Source organism: Podarcis raffonei, chromosome 12 (genome assembly GCF_027172205.1).
Source record: "Podarcis raffonei isolate rPodRaf1 chromosome 12, rPodRaf1.pri, whole genome shotgun sequence".
Taxonomy (NCBI): Eukaryota; Metazoa; Chordata; class Lepidosauria; order Squamata; family Lacertidae; genus Podarcis; species Podarcis raffonei.
Genome location: NC_070613.1, coordinates 42716903 through 42736380, shown reverse-complemented (window position 1 = coordinate 42736380; position 19478 = coordinate 42716903). Strand labels below are relative to the sequence as shown.

The window sequence follows — 19478 nt, the reverse complement described above, 5'->3', positions numbered from 1 at the left end:
TGCCGGAGCACGATTTCTGTTCTCATCCTGAAGCAAAGTTCTTAACCTGAGGTACTATTTCTGGGTTAGCGGAGTCTGTAACCTGAAGTGTCTGTAACCTGAAGCGTATTTAACCCGAGGTACCACTGTACTCTCAATAGTATAGAAAGTCAATTCCAATTCTAGTTACAACAGAATAATAATAACTGGGTAGTTCTAAAAGTGACCCATATGGAAGCAGCAGCCTTGGCCAAATGCGTCTTGTTACGCTCATGAAATGCTTCTCATGGAATTCATAGCAATTTCAGAAAGGAGAGACAGTTCATGTTGAGCTAAAGTCGCAGGACACCCAGAACACACCAAGTCCCCCAAGAATGACCTTTCCAGTTTCCAAAACTGTTTTTAGAATGACCTGGAGGAGAGCCAAGAAGTTGTTCACTAAACCAGAGACGATCTGCCTTCTCAGAAAGGGAACTAAATTTAGTCCCGGCCTAGAAAGACGAGTGCCGGGCAAAGGAGTTAATTGGAACTTTTAAAGCAGCCTTGGCAAGGCAAAAGGCCGGTAGTAAAATTAATGAAAAAGTAATAATGAAAACAAAAGCAATACCCAGGAAGCAACAAGCCTTTGACGCTGCAAAAACAAAGACCAAGTGAGTCTGTGTCCTTTCTCTGCAGATCTTTGGGGGTGGCGCATTTTCAGAAGACCTGCTTATTTGAGAATTAATCCCAATTTGTTGACAGAAAAGTTAGCTAGATTCAACTGCAATGGTAAAAACACAGCCTTTCCAGTCCATTTCACAGGAGTGCCCTGATAAAGCCAGGGCAGTCCCTTTATGCAGGTATATGACATTAGCACCAGGGAAATTCAGGTAAGCTCCTACACCATGCAACACTTCTTAGAGGACTAAGGGGATGGAGGGGCTCCTATTAAAAGGTGGCCCCCAGCTACGGGTTTCCTGCTCTCTTTTCAATGCAAAATGCTTCAGAAAGAGCGGACTCCTGGCATTTCACACCATTTTATCTTCTAACGGAACTGCATTTGCTAGTCATCTCTCACTAGCTTCAAGCCCCTTCCTCATTTACACACAAAGCTTGCGCACTGATCTCAGAAAAGTGAACAGCAGGCGGAAAAGAGTCCATTTCTCCTTCCTGCTTCAAATAGAGACTAGTCCATTCAGTTAGATATGCATTGTTTGGGGTGCCTCTGGGGTAGGCCCTAAAGAAGTGTCAGACAGAGAGACAAGCAAAACGTTTATGAAAAGATTGCAGGGAAAGCAACATTGACTCAAGGAGAAATTTCAACTGAAATAGGAGATCACAGACCCAGGGCCCGTAGATTAATTGTGTGCAGGTGACTGGCACTGTCAAGCATCTGACAGCACCAAGTATCCTTCTCCAAGGGGCACGTCTGCAGATCTAATCCAGGTTAATGAGCAACACCAACTCTGAAACTAAAAATATAACAGAGATCAATCTGAATGCTTGAGATAATCATTTACAACCGCAACCCTCATTGAAGAAACAGAAGAGTATAACATGATACTGCGCTGTGGATTCAGAACACACAACAGCAAGCAAAAGGCAGCAGGAGCAGAGACCGATTGGAGAAAGACGTAGCAAAATAATGAGCAATATTTATTAAATTTCTATACCGCCCTTCATTTGAAGATCACAGGGCATTCTGAATTATAAAAACACTAAAATACATACCATAATAACAAACAAAAACAATTACCCTCCCCCCAGTTTAAAAGGCCATAGATGGTTTAATTAGCCTGAGAAATGTTTTTGCCTGGCACCTAAAGTTATGCAATGAAGGTGTCAGGCGAGCCTCCCTGGGAGAGCACTGTATAAGCTGGGAGCCACTGCAGAAAAGGCCCGTTGAGAAGAAATGAGAGGTTGAGAAGAATTAAGGACACATTTTCCCTGTTTCTCTCCCAATAGAGGTCATCATACAGGGTGACCAAAGCAGTTTCTGTGCATAACTGGGTCTAAATCCTGATTGAAATGGATCTGGAAAATCAGTTTCCTCCAAGATCTGGTCCGCAACCACCCACTCAAGGATGTTGCCCAAGAAGGGGAGTTTGGCAACTGGCTAGCAATTAACTTACAATTTTCTGAATCCCAGGAGGGTTTTCTGAGGAGTGGTTTTACCATTTCCTCCTCTTCAAGCAGGCAGGGATCACGCCTTCTCACAGGAAGACATTATTCACCTGCCTAACCTGCCTGGCGTGCTCTGGTCCATGGGGTCACGAAGAGTCGGACACGACTAAATGACTAAACAACAACAACCCAGCCAAGCTGTCCCCTCCCTGCTAGTTTCTTGCTGTGCCTCTTATAATACCTGTATAATGTGTATGTGAACAAAAAATGTTCTTTTGGACTACAGTCATACATTGGATTTCAAATGCCTTGTGAGTCGAACGTTTTGGCTCCCGAATGCTGCAAACCTGGAAGTGATTGTTGCGGTTTGCAAACGTTATTTTGGAACCCAACGTCCAACGGGCTTCACCGGCTTCCAATTGGCTGCAGAAGCTTCCTGCAGCCAATCAGAAGCCCGCACATTGGTGTCTAAATGTTTTGGAAGTTGAATGAACTTCCGGAACAGATTCCATTTGACTTCCGAGGTATGACTGTATTTGTCTTGTGGCCACCTTTGTCCCACACACTGGAAGTTGGAGACATTTCTGACAACCAAAGGGACCACAACACAGTTTGAAAGATACTGAAAGCCCTCAGAAAATGTCCCCAGCTGTATCTTAAAACCAACTGTTTTTTGGCACCCCAATATTAGACCTATGGGAGCTGGTTTAGTCTAGTGCCTGTGGCTAAGTGCTGAGGAAAAATACCCTCATTTAATCCTTGCGTCAGCTAAGAACTGACTACAAGTGGCCTCTTCAAAATTACTAACATAAACAAAGTTGCCACATTCCAATGCATTTAGCCCTCCAATGTTTTTAGAGAATGTGTGAACATGCCCTCTTCCCTCGTGCCCTCCTTTTTAGTAGGCTAAACAAGCCCACTGGGGATATCATTCTCCAAAAACACTCATTTTATAGACTTTTCCTTCCTCACGTCCCAACACCTGTAAAAATGAAGCAGGCTTTGTCAAGAAAGAGGTCTATATTTTGTGACAAACATACCTTTTTCGCCTATTAGGCTGGTCCCTTTCAAGAGCACCAGTAGATTAGTTTCCTGTTTCCATAGTAAGAATTCTTGACATCAAGCATCATAGCACCAGGGTCTGGAAGAGGCAGAACTAGAACACACACAAAGTTCCCCTACAGCTATCTCCCATCAGTGCTTAATGCTACGTTAACCTGTGTCAAACTCCAACACGGCAACATAGCCTCAGTCTCAGTTTTCCCATATCCTGTAGGATCAAGTGCCCTACAGTTGGGCAACAGCAGGTGTGATATAGAATACAAAACGGAGACAGTTTGTAGCACTAAGGCTTCTAGCTGCAGCCTAAATTGGTCTTCAAAAGGCTTAGTGTCCGTATGCAAGGCAGGGGGAAAAAACCTATGAGATTCTTGGTGGTGAACACACCTCTTTTCACCACCAGATGGGGATAAAGCAGATTATATTTAACCGATGCCTTTAAACTAGTTTATCTGTACAGAGGCTTTTGTATTCCAAACTCATGCTACAGCCACCACTCTGAGGCATATAACTCCATGTTTCACTAACATCTCCTACTACTTTTCATGAGAAAAGGCTTTCTTTTCAATGGAAAAGGTGGAAGACAGAGCTTCTTCTACCATTTAGTTGAAACAGAAGAAGTTCTGCACCTATTATTATTATTATTATTATTATTTAAATTTGTATACTGCCGTTCATCCACAGACCTCAGGGCGGTTCACAACACAAAGCTACAATATAAAAAAGACAAAATACACAGTAAGAACAAAAACAAACCAATAACCCACAACACATTTAAAAGGGCATCGGATGCCAAAGGCCTAGTTGAAGAGGAACGTTTTCGCTTGGTGCCTAAAGATATGTAACAAATGCACCAGGCAAGCCTCTCTGGGGAAACCGCTCCACAAATGGGGAGCCACTTCAGAAAAGGCCCGATCTTGTATTGCCACCTGCAGAGCTCTCGTGGAGGAGGCACATGTAGAATGATGATCTCAGGGTCTGGGTGGCTTCATATGGAGAGAGGCAGTCCTTAACCGTTTCTGGGTCAAAACCAGTACTGGGATTAAAAAGAAATCTTCAACCACATGTTTTTCTACACTCATGAAGCATCACACTTAAAAAGATGAGGAAATAAGCATAAAAACGCATTTATTAATCCCTTCCCATAAAATATCCAAAAGCAACTGCACAATAAAAACAGCCGCACAATTTCATATATTAAACACCATCTCTAGGCCAATGAAGATACAGTCTGGGATGTATCTTTCCACTTGCTAAAAAAAAGGAAAAGCTCCAACAGGCATTAAAAAGATAATGGAAATGATGCCTATCTGAGATGTACAGTACATGAAGTGCACATGAGCCCATCAGGTGAAGAGCACATTGTAAATACTTCAGCACTTCCAAACTAGCATGAAGATTGATAAAATCAAGAGTATTTCCAGGTTGTCAAAATAAAATGCCACGAACACCTCCTAACACAGCTAAATGAGTGTGTGTCCATTTTATTTAAATCTTACCTCCTTAAACTGACGGTTTTCTCTCTCTCTTTCAAAAAAAGACAAATGAACAATATATGTTCCACTGTACTGCTATATGAAAACCTCTAGAGGGCAACTAAGTTTCAGAGTAGGCCTAAACAATCAGTTCCTTAATTATTTTAAAAAGCCCCCCCCCCATGTCTTTAATTTCACCAATACTTTATTTCCAAGTCTACATGTATTTATTTAGGGGAAAGTCCTAATGAACTCAATAGAACTTACTTCTGAGTAGACATGTATAGGCTTGAGAAGTCAACTGCCTAAAATCACTAGGGGGTGAACAATTTTAAAACAGGAAAAAAGAGTTGGAATGAAAGAGAAGTAGTCAAAACTAGTGACTGAGACAGAGTGACTATTTTTTGGCATGGAATTTATGAAATAGCTTCCAATACAGAAAATGGTGGAAGATCTGTATATTGATCAGACTATTTCCCTCAAAGTCACCTAATTTGTACAGTACAAATTAAGAAACCAACACTCTTCCCATTTTTATTTTTTAAAAATACATTTTTAGGTGTTGGAAATGACACAATGAAGCAAATGTTTAGCAAGCTAAATACAAGTGGTATTTTTCAAATAACTGGAGCAAGACTTTAAAAAAGGACATTTTTCTTTTGTACTATTTGCCTTTCAGGCTATTAAGTTACTACTGCAAACTATTTTTTTGTTGCTGGTAAGACCATATTAGTTCACCATTAGAAAGCTGAGTCAACAGCAGCAATTGTAGACGTTCCAGATATCATTGGGATGGATAAACTGACGAATAAAGTGTGATGAAGGAATGACTCTGAAGTTTCTGTGCAACTAACTGCAAAACACACTCCGTTTATTCTGTGCTGGAATGCCCAATGTAATAATGTTAAGACTGAAAAACGCATGGAAATGTTTTTTTAAGGAACAAACCTTAGAATACCATACAAAGATTAAATGAAGTAAAGGGCTTAGTTACATGACACTCCATAGGTTTCAATAAAGAAACCTACTTTGTCAGTGAGTAGCAGCTGATTTAGGCAGGAAGCCATATGGACTGACAAAAAGTGCTGCCAATTTACTGACTATTTTTTCCTTTTCAGTTGCTCAGCAAAATCTAGTTCTAAAAATGCAGTTCTAAAAGCTGGCTAAATAGAAGTATTTTCCATTTGACAAAAAGCTGATTAGCACCACTTGAAATATTAGGAATTCGAATACATGTAGAAAAACTACTGCTATGCTAGGCTGCATCAAGAAAAGTGTAGTGTCCAGATCCAGGGAAGTAACAGTGCCACTCTATTCTGCCTTTGTCAAATCACACCTGAAATACTATGTCCAGTTATGGGAGCCGCAATTTAAGGACATTGACAAGCTGGAACATGTTCAGTGGAGAGTGACCAAGATGATCAAGGGTCTGGAAACCAAGCCTTATGAGGAACAGTCGAAGGAGTTTGGTTTAGCCTGGAAAAGAGGAGACCGAGAGGAGATAGGATAGCCACCTTCAAATATCTAAAGGGCTGCCACATGGAAGATGGAGCAAGCTTGTTTTCTCCTACTCTAGATGGGAGGATGATTAACAAAATCAATACTCCTGGCAAACTGGCAATATTCCCTCACTCACCCAACTTTAGGATAGTCCACCATTCTTCAGCAGTTTCTTTTTCTTTGAGGAAAAATAAGTGGCTCACGTACATGTAAACTAAGCTTTAATAACACTGTAACAAAATAACGTAATGAGAGAAACTAAATACAGCAAAATGAAACTCAATGCAATAACATGAGGCAAGTCTTGGTCCCTCTTAACTGACATTCTTAACTGAACACACTGAAGGGAGGGGCATAACACACAAGCCCCGCCCACCAGGTACCAAAAATTCTACTGATCAAATGAGGCCCCAGTGTTTTTCTTACACTAGAGCAGGCATAGGCAAACTCTGGCCCTCCAGATGTTTTGAGACTACAATTCCCATCATCCCTAGCTAACAGGACCAGTGGTCAGGGATGATGGGAATTGTAGTCTCAAAAAACATCTGGAGGGCCGGAGGTTTCCTATACATGCACTAGAGGCTAGGACTAAAACCAATGGCTTCAAGTTACAAGAAAGCAGATTCTGAGGAAGAACTTTCTGACAGTAAGAGCTGTTGGGACAGTGGAACAGACTCCCTTGCAAACTGGTGGGCTCTCCTTCCTTGGAGGTTTCTAAGCAGAGGTTGGGTGTCGATCTGTCATGGATGCTTTACTTGAGATTGCTGCATTGCAGAGGGTTGAACTAGATGGAACCCCGGTACAAATTCATCCAATCTTAAGGTGCTGTTGATTAAAAACTTAGAATTTTGCAATTTAGAAAGTGTGATTCTTTTTAATTCTGAAGGTAAATAGTCTAATAGCACAGTCCAATGTCCGCAAAGAATTAAAATTCAATGTGGCTTACGCCCAGGTAGGTGGGATTAGGAGGGCTGCTTAAACTGTTGACAACTGGAGAGAAATAATGGTTCCTTTATTAGGTCCACTGACACCATTTGTTGGAAAGCCATTCAATTGACTGGTAGCTTTGAATGCAAAACGAGGATTACTTAAATGGGTAGCTCATTTGATCAAAAGCAGAAGCAGTTTTCCAACACTAAAGTAAATAATTTCCACGAAAAGATGCCTCAGATTCAACAGTAGAAAAACAACCTATTTCTAGTGTGAAAGTAACCTTAGGGCAGTGTTAATAATTTATACTCTATATAAATATTTACACATATGTACAGAAAACATAGTAGGACCTTCCTGGTGAAATTTATTTATGTACAAACACACAGATAACTGCATTAGTCCACAATGTAGAATGAAACGAGGGGGGGGGGGACGACTGAAGCAGCTTCTGCAGATTTCTTTAATGTCAGGCATATGTAGCAGTTATAAAGCAGATTTCTTGACTGTAAAGCATATGTCATTGCCAAAACAGGAGAAAGAAGCCCCCCTTTTCTCTTATTTTCATATTACTGTTGCAAGCATTCATCAACAATACGCATTCATATGCAGCTATCCTAGCAACATGTCACTGCTATATTATTTTTAGAGTGTCGAAGTGACATATGCCACAGTATTTGCAGATATTTCTATTCTCACTTAGAAGTGCAATATTAATTGCTCTGAAACAAAACCAAGTAAAATCCTCAAACCACCACCAATGACAGACTAACTAGTGTAAACAAGTAACCGAGTGATACATTTGGGGAGGCGGGGAGAGGACGAACAAGGGAGAGACTGGGGAATCAGCAGATGCTGCCTCCATGTTCCAAATGCTTTCTTTGATCAGATTTTATGGTTTATTAAGACAACTTCTAAATATTTTGCAAGAGTGTAAGCAACAAAGAATGGCTATAGTGGAAGAGCATGCGCTCTACATATGTAAAGCCCCAGGTTCAGAACCCTCCAATCTTTGGCGAAGGGATGAAGAGAGAAAAGGAAAAAAGAGAATTTGCGTCTCCACTAGTGACTAAGCACAAGAGTGAATGCAAGGATTCGTTCATCTCTGCAGCAGAAGTCAAAACAGAAATATCTAGAGATGGAGTGAAGGGGAAAGGGAGCATAGCATATTTACACACAACTGAATTTTCTTTTCCAGCATGGTGGGCCTGAAAGGGTGTTGGACAACTGTCTGGGCAACTGTTCACTGGGGAGTGGAGAATTGTGATCATGCCGCTAACTCTACCCACAACATCTACATTGCGATTATGACATCTGTATAGAGACCAACTGTACACTGCAGTGGCATGCTGCACAAGTCATGAAAGTGAATCCTATGCAAGCTGGGATCTGCATGTGCGGATACAGATTATATGAAGGAGTGTAGTGACAAGCACACATAATCACAATTCACACCCCTACCTACAGGCAATTTGTTAAAAGCTATTGCGTTTACACACTGCCAAGTACACACCGCCAAAGACAACCTATTACACATAATAGTGAGGGCATCTAAAAGCTACAAAAAGCTAACACAGTATTGCATGCTGTCTGGAAAGAAGACACAAATATAATTTAATAAGATCCTCAAATATAGCTATGCTAGCCAATAAATATCATCACTGGACTAAAAAAAAGGTACTGTATTGTGCAAAGTTTTGCAATAAAGCACTGTCAGATACTGCGCACCTTAAATGCTTTAAGAGGCAGGGAGAGAGTAGATTGGAGTGATTCTTCAGGCATTCAGAAACTGTGTGAAGTAATCATGCAACAAAGCAACCGAAGTATGCTTAGGGTTGTAGCCAACCAAGTTCTACTTAGAGCATGCCCACTGAAATGAATGGACCCAAGTTAGTCATGTCTATTTATTTCAATAGGTGTACTCTGGGTAGAATGAACTTTGGACAACCTGTAGATTTTCCAGGGTTCCACAACCACAGAAGGCCTGCAGGAGTAGAAGCAGCTCTCTGCTTCAGAAGAGTTCGCCCTCCAACTTAGAGACAGTGACCAAATGGGGAGGACGTGAAGTTGTGTGGTTTTTTCTCCTTCTCGCACCCCTGCATAATTATACTTGATTCTCAACATCCAAAGATGGCTTGGGAGAGGTCTCCAAGGAGGAAGGAGCGCAACCTGAATGCAGCATCAGAAAAGTATCTCTGTGTCAGTATTTGTTGGAAGTATTTTGGTGCCTCAGGAAGAAGTCAATGTAAATGAGACATTGTAGAGAGAATGTGGAGGAGCTCCGGGAGCAATATCCCCCATTCATCCACCTTCCTTTGAAAGAAGTGCCTTCAATCCTTATGCTTCTCAGCACCCCCCCCCCTGCTCTTCTGAGCCACTGCTGATTTATTGAATCAACGTATAGCCCTTAGAGGTCCCGGGCCCTAAGGAAGTCAGATTATCCTCCACCAGGGCCAGGGCCTTCTCAGTGATGGCTCTGACCTGGTGGAATGCTCTGTCCCATGAGACCAGGGCCCTGCGGGATTTAACCTCCTTCTGCAGGGCCTGTAAGACAGGGCTATTCTGCCTGGCTTTCAATTTGAATTTATCCCGATCTTTTATTCCCCTTCCTTCCCTCCCCCTCCCCTTTTATGAAGATTACCCACTCTGGGATCCCACAGCTAATACTCCCCTGGCCTCCTTGCCGGCCCAAATAGGACTAATTTAGCCAGCTAGCCCTGGTGATCATCTAATGTTTATTGGGTGGATTTCCCCCTAAATTGATTTTAGAACTTTGATTTTAGAACTTTGAATTTATTGTTATTCACACTTTTATACTGTATTTTATGCTGTTTTTTGTTGTATCACAATTAAGTGTTTTAAATTTGTTGTTAGCCACCCTGAGCCCGGTTTTTTGAACCAGGAAGGGCAGGGTATAAATTAAAAAAATATTATTATTATTATATTTTAATGTTTTTTAAAAAATTGAGCTATCTCTCTTTGCATCACATTCTTAATGGATTTAGCAATATAATTCTATGTATGAAACTCAATTTTCATCCTAAGCATCAATTGAAAGCCCAAGCACCTTAACAGTAAAGTCTTGTGCAAGAACCACAGGCATTAATCAACATCAGTGAAAGTAAAGAGAAATCAGAGGAAAATACATACTTGGGTCAAAAATAAAGGTTACAAGCTGTGGCACAGGTCTGGGGATTTTAAAATCAGAGACGAAGCAGTGACACTGAACTCTAAAACCTAGATGACACAGTGATGGTGGTCATCTCAGCATGATGACCATTATCTGAAAGGCAAAGATTTTCATCCCTTTTAAAAGCACTCTGAACCTGGCCACCAGTTTTTCTCCATCCACTGAAACACTATGGAGCATCTATGAAGTTCTGATCTTGACTGAAACCCTGCTTTCCTTCTCACCAGGACTAAAACCCATTTATCTCCTAGAAAGGTCATAATGGCAGCAATACACAGGACACAAGGAACAGCCTAGATCAGTGGTGGCTAAACTTGGTCCTCCAGCTATTATGGGACTACAACACCCATCATTCCTAGCTAACAGGGCCGGTGGTCAGGGATGATGGGAAATGTAGTCCCAAAACAGCTGGAGGGCCGAGTTTGGCCACCACCGGCCTAGATTATATTCCAGAAGTCATCCTAGGAAAGCAGTCTTACATGTCAGTAACTATTTTCCAAAGATGTTACTGAATAAGAAACAGAGAAGGTTTGAACATTCCCCCAGCCTTCTTCAGTGTGGAAGAATCTACCAGCATCAGTGTCATCTAAAACACAGAAGCTCTTTGAGAAGTCTCACTGGGGAAATTGAGAAGATTTTCAACACCTTCTCTCTTAAAGGACACATAATTGTTCTTCTATGGATGTGAGTCTGTCAGTTCTTACAAACCAATCTTATGATTTACCCATGGGACTCAATGAAGACTTACTTTCAAGTAAGCATGCATAGGATGAATGTTGTTTATGGGCCCAAAGAATATTCCTGCTCCTGAACCTAGATACTCATGTTAACACATCACCACACTGCTCGCATATCATTAGAATAGCTAATGATAAAGATGTACTTAATTAGCAAGCTACTGTTTAAGCCTCAGGAGTTGGTTGTATCAGAGTTCTTGCTGCGGATATTAATGCAAATATATTCAGGGAATGTGTCAGGATTAAACACCTCTCAGTTAATGGCGGTGTTTTAACTTGATGGCTTAACTACCTACATTATAATGATTAAGATAGTAATGGCATATTGACCCCAAATTATTCAAGTCTTGGTTAAAGCCCTAGACCAATGTCAATTGTTTAAAGAACCAAAATGAGAGATAATTGAGGAGATACAAGTTAATCTGCCATCATGCTTGCCTTCTTTGGACATTACACTAAAAATCTGGATAATGAGAGAGATGCAATTAAAACTTTATTGAAGGTAATATAAAATTTAAGACAGTGCTGATAGGAATAAGGCAACCTGGCTGAAATTGATATTCATTAGGATACTCCTTATATGAATAGGAAGCATTTGGACTTTGTCGTCTTTAAAAGAGCCCCAGCTGGTAATGGTTGAAGGTTAATGCCTTACCCCATTCTGTTCAATTTTCTGTCCTAATTAGTCATCTAAATCTATAGCTGTGAGCACCAAGTGTCTGTGCTCAAAAGAAACTAATTAATGCTAGCAAATTAGATCAAGTCCAAAGATCCAACAGCCAAACTCTTAAATGCTCCTTGTTAATAGGAAGTGTAGCTGTCAATAACTGCTGTTGGTGGCTATAATGAGGCCTCTTTCTTTCCCTGAAAGTGATTTCATTTCTCTTTGTCCTCGCAAAAGCTGTTCCATTCCCTTTAAGGGAAAAAAAATACATGCAGTTGCGGTGTTAATGTTAGCTGCCTGACCCATTTCTTGCGATCAGCTGGGTTGAAATGACATGGAAAAACCAAACACGGAAAGTCTCTGCTCAGCCACACCTTTCATTTCAACCAACTTTCCTTGGAATCCCTAATACTGGCCTATGAGTATCTAGGTTTTCTCCATCAATGAACGCAAATATCCAAATGAACCGTAGCGACATATAACTGTTTAATGCAGAAGGTGATATCACCCACAGCATAAGGAATTCTGTCTGAAGTATAGTTTTCACACAGTTTCTCTAGGATGCTTCACACATTACAATACTGTATCGAAGAATGCACACTGAAGCTTTAGCACATACCATTGTCTACTCATAAGATGAGATGCGTTTATACGAGTTTATTTCACTATGATCCCTGAATTGCATGATGTAATGATAAATGCAGATATGTAGCATGAAGCTACTCTACTGGTAGGGAGTTCAAACGGCTACATGTGAAATATTTAGTGTATAGCCAAACATGCTGTCAGTTTAACAAGCCAGCTTCATAAACTATGGCTTGAAATTGGTTAGCTTTGAAACTGACCAGAGTCTGTGACAAACCAAGATCCCTAGACAAGAAAACACAACAAAATGAGATTCAGGAAAACTGATACTCATGAAGTGTGTGAATAGCACAAGCCTGAGTCTCACTTCGGCTCATGCCAGTCATGAAAATACTGCCTTTCATTTTCATCTCCGCTCTTTAATCCCATACTTTATAAAAAGAGAAATAGAATGAAACAAAAGAATAATAGTGACACCACTAGTATTTGATTTAAAGCACACTCCAAAAATTAAGAGGGAATAGCATACAATACATTGCTTGGTTCAAAAATCAGTCGAGCATTTTGCAATGCAGTAAGCCGGCAACTTACATGGGGGTTACATTTGGGGGAATCGCATCTAAAGCCAAAATCACATACTAGTCAAAGCACAGTGGGTTCAATGGCAGATGGGATTGCCAATGTATTTTTACCCTGGACACCTGCCCCCTTTCTAAAACTATTTTGCCAACCACATAAAGCTGAATGGGCACAGTTAAATGCAGGTAAACTGTGGCATTACTGTATTGAATAAATGATAAACCAAAGTAACAGTAAATGTGGAAGTGAATTTATAGGGTTGTTGTTTTTTAAAGAAGCTTGCTAATGCACTAGTATCTCAGGCTCTCAAAATATTTATTAATTAAATTTATATCCTTCTAAGGAGCTCAAGGTGGCATACATGGTGCTCTAGGGTCTAAACCACTAAGCCTCTTGGGTTTGCCAATCAGAAGGCTGACAGTTCGAATCCCTGCAAAGGGGTGAGCTCCCGTTGCTCTGTCCCAGCTCCTGCCAACCTAGCAGTTTAAAAGCACAACAGTGCAAGTAGATAAATAGATACTGCTGCAGCAGGAAGGTAAACGGCGTTTACATGCGCTCTGGTTTCCATCATGGTGTCCCATTGCAGCAGTAGCGGTGTGGTCATGCTGGCCATATGACCCGGAAAGCTATCTGTGGACAAATCCCAGCTCCCTCAGTCTGAAAGCAAGATGAGCACTCCAACCCCATAGTCGCCTTTGACTGGACATAACCGTCCAGGGGTCCCTTTACCTTTTACCTTTACATGGTGCTCTCCACTTCCCATTCTTTCCCTACAATGACCATACAAGGTTGCCTAGGCTGAGTGGTCCAGTACTATCCAGTGACCCTCATGGTTAAGTGGGGATTTGAACTCAAGCTTCCCCAGTTCATAGCCTGACACTCTAAACTATATTACTCCGGCTCTTTTAGCACCTCAAGTCCTCACAGCAAACCGTGTTAACGGCACTTTAGATCCCCATGTACTTGTGCCAAGACATTTCCTCTGCCTTAGCCTCCGACACATACGATATTCAGTTAACAGAACCTGGTCCTTTTTTTTTTAATTAATAGCGAGTAGAAGTGATGGGCATAAACCTATCCCAGCATGATGCTACTAAGTATTTCACACATTTCCTTATCTGTGTTTCTGATGAGAGAACACAAGACATTTATAAAGTGTTTTTTTTTCCAGGTGTCCTTGGGCATTTAAACAGGCAGTGCCAACATCTGCCCAAGGATTTGGAATTGCTCTCCTTTTATGGAGCTTGATGTGTCAGGTGCAAGGGTCATGCTCTGGTGCAGGTGGCCCCTAGAGGGACAGATAAGATCCCAGCTACTAGTGGACTGTTGATTAAGTGTGTATTACTAAAACAATGGTTGACATTGGCCTTACTCTACTTTAGGAAAGCCCGAAGTGGTGTTTCATCCAATCAACTTTACTAAGTATCAATGCTGTCCCTGGGGAGAGGAAGAATGGTGGCATTTGGAAACAGCCTTTGCCAGAATACTTTCCTAATTATAGCTGTTCGGCTTGGCCAAGTATTTGTAACTGTATGGGGTTATTCTGCAATCCATAGGTCTATGACTATCACAACTGCACACTTTAAATATTCAGAATACACTTGCTTTTATTAAAATGTGGCCATTTCATCAACAAAGACCTAATAACAATAGAAATAAACTCCCCTTTTGAATCCCATCATGATTTTCTTTTAAACGCCTCCCCCCATGTCAATAACCAATTATTGAGGACAAAACCCAAGTAGAAAATAATGTATATTTTGGGTAACGTAGGGAATGACTGTCCAACATTAGCATTGTTTACCATGTGTGTAAAATGATTCCCAGCATTCAGAGCTCTCTTACACTGTTCCAGAAGACATCAGGTGACCACAATTTCAAAACTGTCTTCCTAGATTAACTGTCCAGATTTCTAGTTAGCAGGAACCCCAAGGAAAAAAGATTTTTTTTGTTTTTGTTTTCTCACCTAATTTGCTCTCTCTCTTCTCATTTTATTTACCCCATCAAATGGAAAATATTACAAGTTAATTTAAGCAAAGGCTGGTCTGAATACCTACAAATAATATGGATCAGTACAACCTAAAGCTTCCCCAATATTTTTTTTAATAAGCCAGTCAGTAAAGCATGGCACTTTTAACCTCAGGGTCAAAGGTTTGAGCCCTATCTTGGGAGTCTAGATGAACCTTGTGGTACCTTCCAACTCTATGGTTCTATGTAGGTAAAAAAAGGTAAATGACTCCTGGACGGTTGAATCCAGTCAAAGGCGACTATGAGGTGTGGCACTCATTTTGCTTTTCAGGCTAAGAGAGCCGTGTTTGTCCACAGACAGCTTTCCGGATCATGTGGCCAACATGACTACACCGCTACTGGCACAAGGAGGATCATGACGAGTGTCAGAGCGCACAGAAATGCCATTTACCTTCCCCCCGCAGCAGTACCTATTTATCTACTTTGACTGGTATGCTTTTGAACTGCTAGGTTGGCAGAAGCTGAGACAGAGCAACAGGAGATCACCCCATGGCACAGATTTGAACCACCAACCTTCCAATCGGCAAGCCCAAGGGGCTCAGTGGTTTAGACCACAGCACCACCCGTTCCCTATCTAAGATAATATTGCTGGCTGAGCTTAAAGATCATCATGGTCAATCACAAGGCGAGAGGACGGAGTGCTGGGCTTTACAGGTCTTCATCAGTGCCTTCAACAGAGTCTGCATGGCAACAGAAGCCAGTGGACTGAAGACAGGCGTTATGAGCTTCTGATCTCTCTCCTTCAGAAGGCAGGCCACAGCAGACTGTGCACATGTGAAAGTCTCCAAAGAGTCATCAGGTACAGAGATACACAAAAGCCTATTTCCCCACTTTATCAAAAACGTGACAAATCATTGTTGTAACCTGGATATTCAGGCTTTAGTGAAAGTGAGCCTAGCACAGAAAAAGGTGAGACCATGTTTGCATACTCACTAGTGCAGAGTGCACCAAGGATTGTCCCTAAGTGGAATGTGAATGTTCTTGCACTGAAATGCTAGTTTAAAAAGAAAATAGTTAAGGTACAAATTATACATACTTGAATCGAGAGTCTAAATCTGAGACAGACCCTGTAAACAAAGTTGGCTTAATACATTATAGAGCTTGTAACTCAATAGCACTTAATCTCTGATGTAAGGGAGAAAATGAAAAAAACTGTTTGCAGCAGAGTAATCAGATTAATAAAAATATACAGAAAGGGAGTTCTCCTTATTTGTGTTTTAGTCACACCTAGGCAACACAATCAAGTAACATATGTGGAAGTGCAAACTTGGAATACTGTGAATTTAACAATGTATCACAATTATATGAACACCTATATTCAATATTCCATAGCTTTCTTAACAGATTGCAATGCAGTTGGGAATAAGAATGTAACTTTTCAATGAACAGCAAAATCAGTGTTAGAGACAGCATACATTCATACATACATTCATGTTATTGTCACATGAAACCAACCAGTACAGTGGATCCTCGGTTTTCGAGCATCTCAGAAGCTGAATGATTCGGAACCCGAACGAAGAAAATCTGGAAGTGAATGCTTGTTTTCGAACGCACCTCGGAAGTCGACCCGGAAGCTGTATGCTGGCTCCCTCAGCCTATAGAGCAAGATGCGTGCGCAACCCCAGAGTCGTCCGCGACTGGACGTAACGGTCAGGGGTACCTTTACATTTACCTATACAATGGCTTGTATTTTAAGTTGCTCTTTTACTCACACAAAGAGGGTCAACATCTGCCCAACTTCCCCCTCAGCAACACATTATTTACCAAGGGTCACCTAACTGTTAGGGAACAGGTTTTTCAGGGAAGAGGGAGGTAGTTTACTTCAAAGCTACACATTTTCCTAATAAGTTCCCTTCATGATGTCAGCAGCGTATTGGGATAATAATTTTAGGATGAAGTCTTGATGACTAGAGAAAGTATGTGTGTATACACCCACCCTCACACCCAGAGAGATTGGCATCCATCTGTCTTGGGAGACAATGGAGTACACCTCCAGGCGTTGAAGTCAAACCACTGTGCTAGCTGCAGTGAAGTGACCTCCTTAGGGTACAAGCCTGGGCAGTGTCTATGGAGGTCCTGGGTGGCCCAGGCGACAATATCACCCTCTCGGCCTCACTGGCATGGTCCAAAGGAAAGCAGAGCAGAGGAAAGCAGAGTTGGCACCAGCTTGGCTGCAGGAGTTCCTGGAAGGAGGCATACAAGATACCATCCAACCATTTTAGGGATTGCACTCTGGATTGCTGTAGGGCTTACTCCTTAGCCTTTTCTTCTCCCAAAGATGCCCCACAAGGCAGCGGCTAACTCCAGAATACCATTCTCGATACCACCTACCAATATTTTATGCCACCAGAAAATGTCATAGTCTTTAAGATACCACAAAACTGTTGTTTTTTGCTGCAAGAGACTAGCGGGATATAAAAATTTATTTAATAAATAAACATGGCTGCCCCTCTGGAAATCTTTATCTTATCGAAGTCAATGGTTCAGCTCCTACTGATTAGTATAATTGGGTTTTATACTCAATATGGTATGCTAAACATGATATCCATACACCAGGATAAAAATTTAATATTTAGGAAAAATCTTATATGCACCATAAATATCACCAAGCAAAGCATTTAAGATTTTCATAGCCAAAAATATACAATTACTTTTAGTTATTCTTTCACAGATTCTATTTTCAGTTATCCTTAGGTACTTAACCTGTCAATATTCATTGCACATTAAACAACAGAATACAATCTTACTTTGTCTGGGTAACCTTGAAAAAACACACCACAGATGTTAAGCCAAAAAGTCAATGAATTGTAACAGGGTCTTGAATATGTAATTTCAATAGAAGCATGATTGTTCTTTTGCTTTCTGTTAAACACGGTGCAACTCTCAAAAGTGTGTTACTGGCTTTTCTTCTGACAAATCAAATGAATTATCCAATGCACACACCATTTATTTGGCTACATCTCATATTAAAAGCATTATAGTACAGAGCTATTTCTATTCTTCATACGCTAACACCACAGTGAATCATGTTCCCAAGTTCTTTAAGTGTCAAAAGTTTCAATGAGAAATACTTGAAATAGTTTTAAGGTCTCAAATCACTGATTGTCCTTTATGCTGATCTGCATACCCAAGGTAACAGCTACAACGTCTGGAAGTACAGGAACTACCCCCAGTTATATGACCTACTTCCCCTGAGTGAATGCTTTCAGCCTCTCTATTTTTCTCCTGTTCACAGGACTTAGGTTATTTTGCAATTTTCACAACATCACACCTCTTTCCCCTGCAATTCCAAAACATATGGGGAGTTGCTCTGCACGTTGGCAGTTTAGCTGAATGCAGAGGTGAGAGTCTTATGCCATTTTCTCGTTCCCTCAAAAGCCATGCACTATTATAAATCAAATTTAACTTGTATAAAGCTCAGTGTTAACTACAGGCAACAAAGAAAAATACAGACTTTATTATTTTAGATCTCTGCCAGTTATTATCATTTTATACAGGTCTGTCTGTGTATATGGCTCCTTACAGAATTCAAAGAGGCAAAATATAAGCAGGTTCCTGCTCTTAAAGAGCTTCCAGCTTGCTTTCTGCAAAGGGAGATACATTCCCGGCAGCCACTGGAATCTCCTCCACCTTCAATCTGAAGATTATCAATGCCTGTGAAGGAGGATCTTTCATGGTCTGACATGCACGGGTGCAATGCAGCGTACAACAGCATTCTCAAGACCGCTCCAATTGAATTTCAGATGGCATAATACTGGATAACCCTAATCAGCTTCTTCTAAGGTACCTGACCATTATGTGTTTGCCTCAATGAGAGTTGTAGTATAGAACTGGGTTAGTGATTCCAGGTGGACTGAAGCATCTGACAACTTCAAAAATTATAATGTCACTTCTCTGCAAATATGCCATTGTGTTGTTATACAGACACTAAAAGGAAAGGAAGTGGGGGTGAAGAAACAAGGGTACACCCTAAGCTGTTTAGGAGTTTGCAAGCAAGTGCACATGCCCACAGATTTCTGGTAATCAAGGTAGCTGGGAACAATATCCTGGCCCTTCAGAGCAAATTAAATGAGAATATTTGTCATTGATATTTACCAATAGGTTCAGCCCAACAGCATGCCTAATTTCTTTTAATCTATTTTGTGTTGCAGTCATTGTTATGATCCTGTCTTTATCCCTCCCAAAGAAAAGTACGGAATACTTCCTTTCTTCAGTATGGTGCCCAGGTTGCAGCAAACTCTTTTCAGCAAATTATTTCAGCCCAGCATTCTACAATGCATTTTACTGAGTATGCAATAAAGAAGAGAGATAAAAATCACACACCTATGTTCACTGCTCCTATGACAGCTTGGAAAATGATAAAATTCAGGTCACATAAGTGATTAGATTTCGTATTTTGATGAATTTCACTCTCACCTTGTACTTTATCAGAACATAGTTCCCTGGCCTTCTCTCTCATCATTTTTGGAATCAAAACATCCTTTTCTACGTGCCTGAGCTGTGGCTCCTCTGCAAGAGAACAAAAATATTTCTATGTTTAGATGGCAAGTCGCAGGTGAACTGAAAGAACAAGAATGCTGTTTAGAAGGGATGTTAATACATCCGGAGTTCTGAAACAAAACACATGTATGTATAATGACGTCCTACTA

General features: G+C 40.9%; 1 protein-coding gene across 2 annotated transcripts in view; it reads right to left on the bottom strand.

Annotated features, from left to right (window-relative positions):
- Positions 1-19478, bottom strand: part of CMC1 (C-X9-C motif containing 1) — a 40184-nt gene that overhangs the window by 12109 nt on the left and 8597 nt on the right. Inside the window, exon 2 of one of the 2 annotated variants that reach the window (XM_053409873.1) lies at positions 19246-19338. In XM_053409873.1, the coding sequence (XP_053265848.1) occupies positions 19246-19338 (93 nt within the window). Of the gene's footprint in view, positions 1-6252; positions 6367-19245; positions 19339-19478 lie in introns of those variants that run through there. The other variant, XM_053409874.1, reaches the window with a different exon arrangement.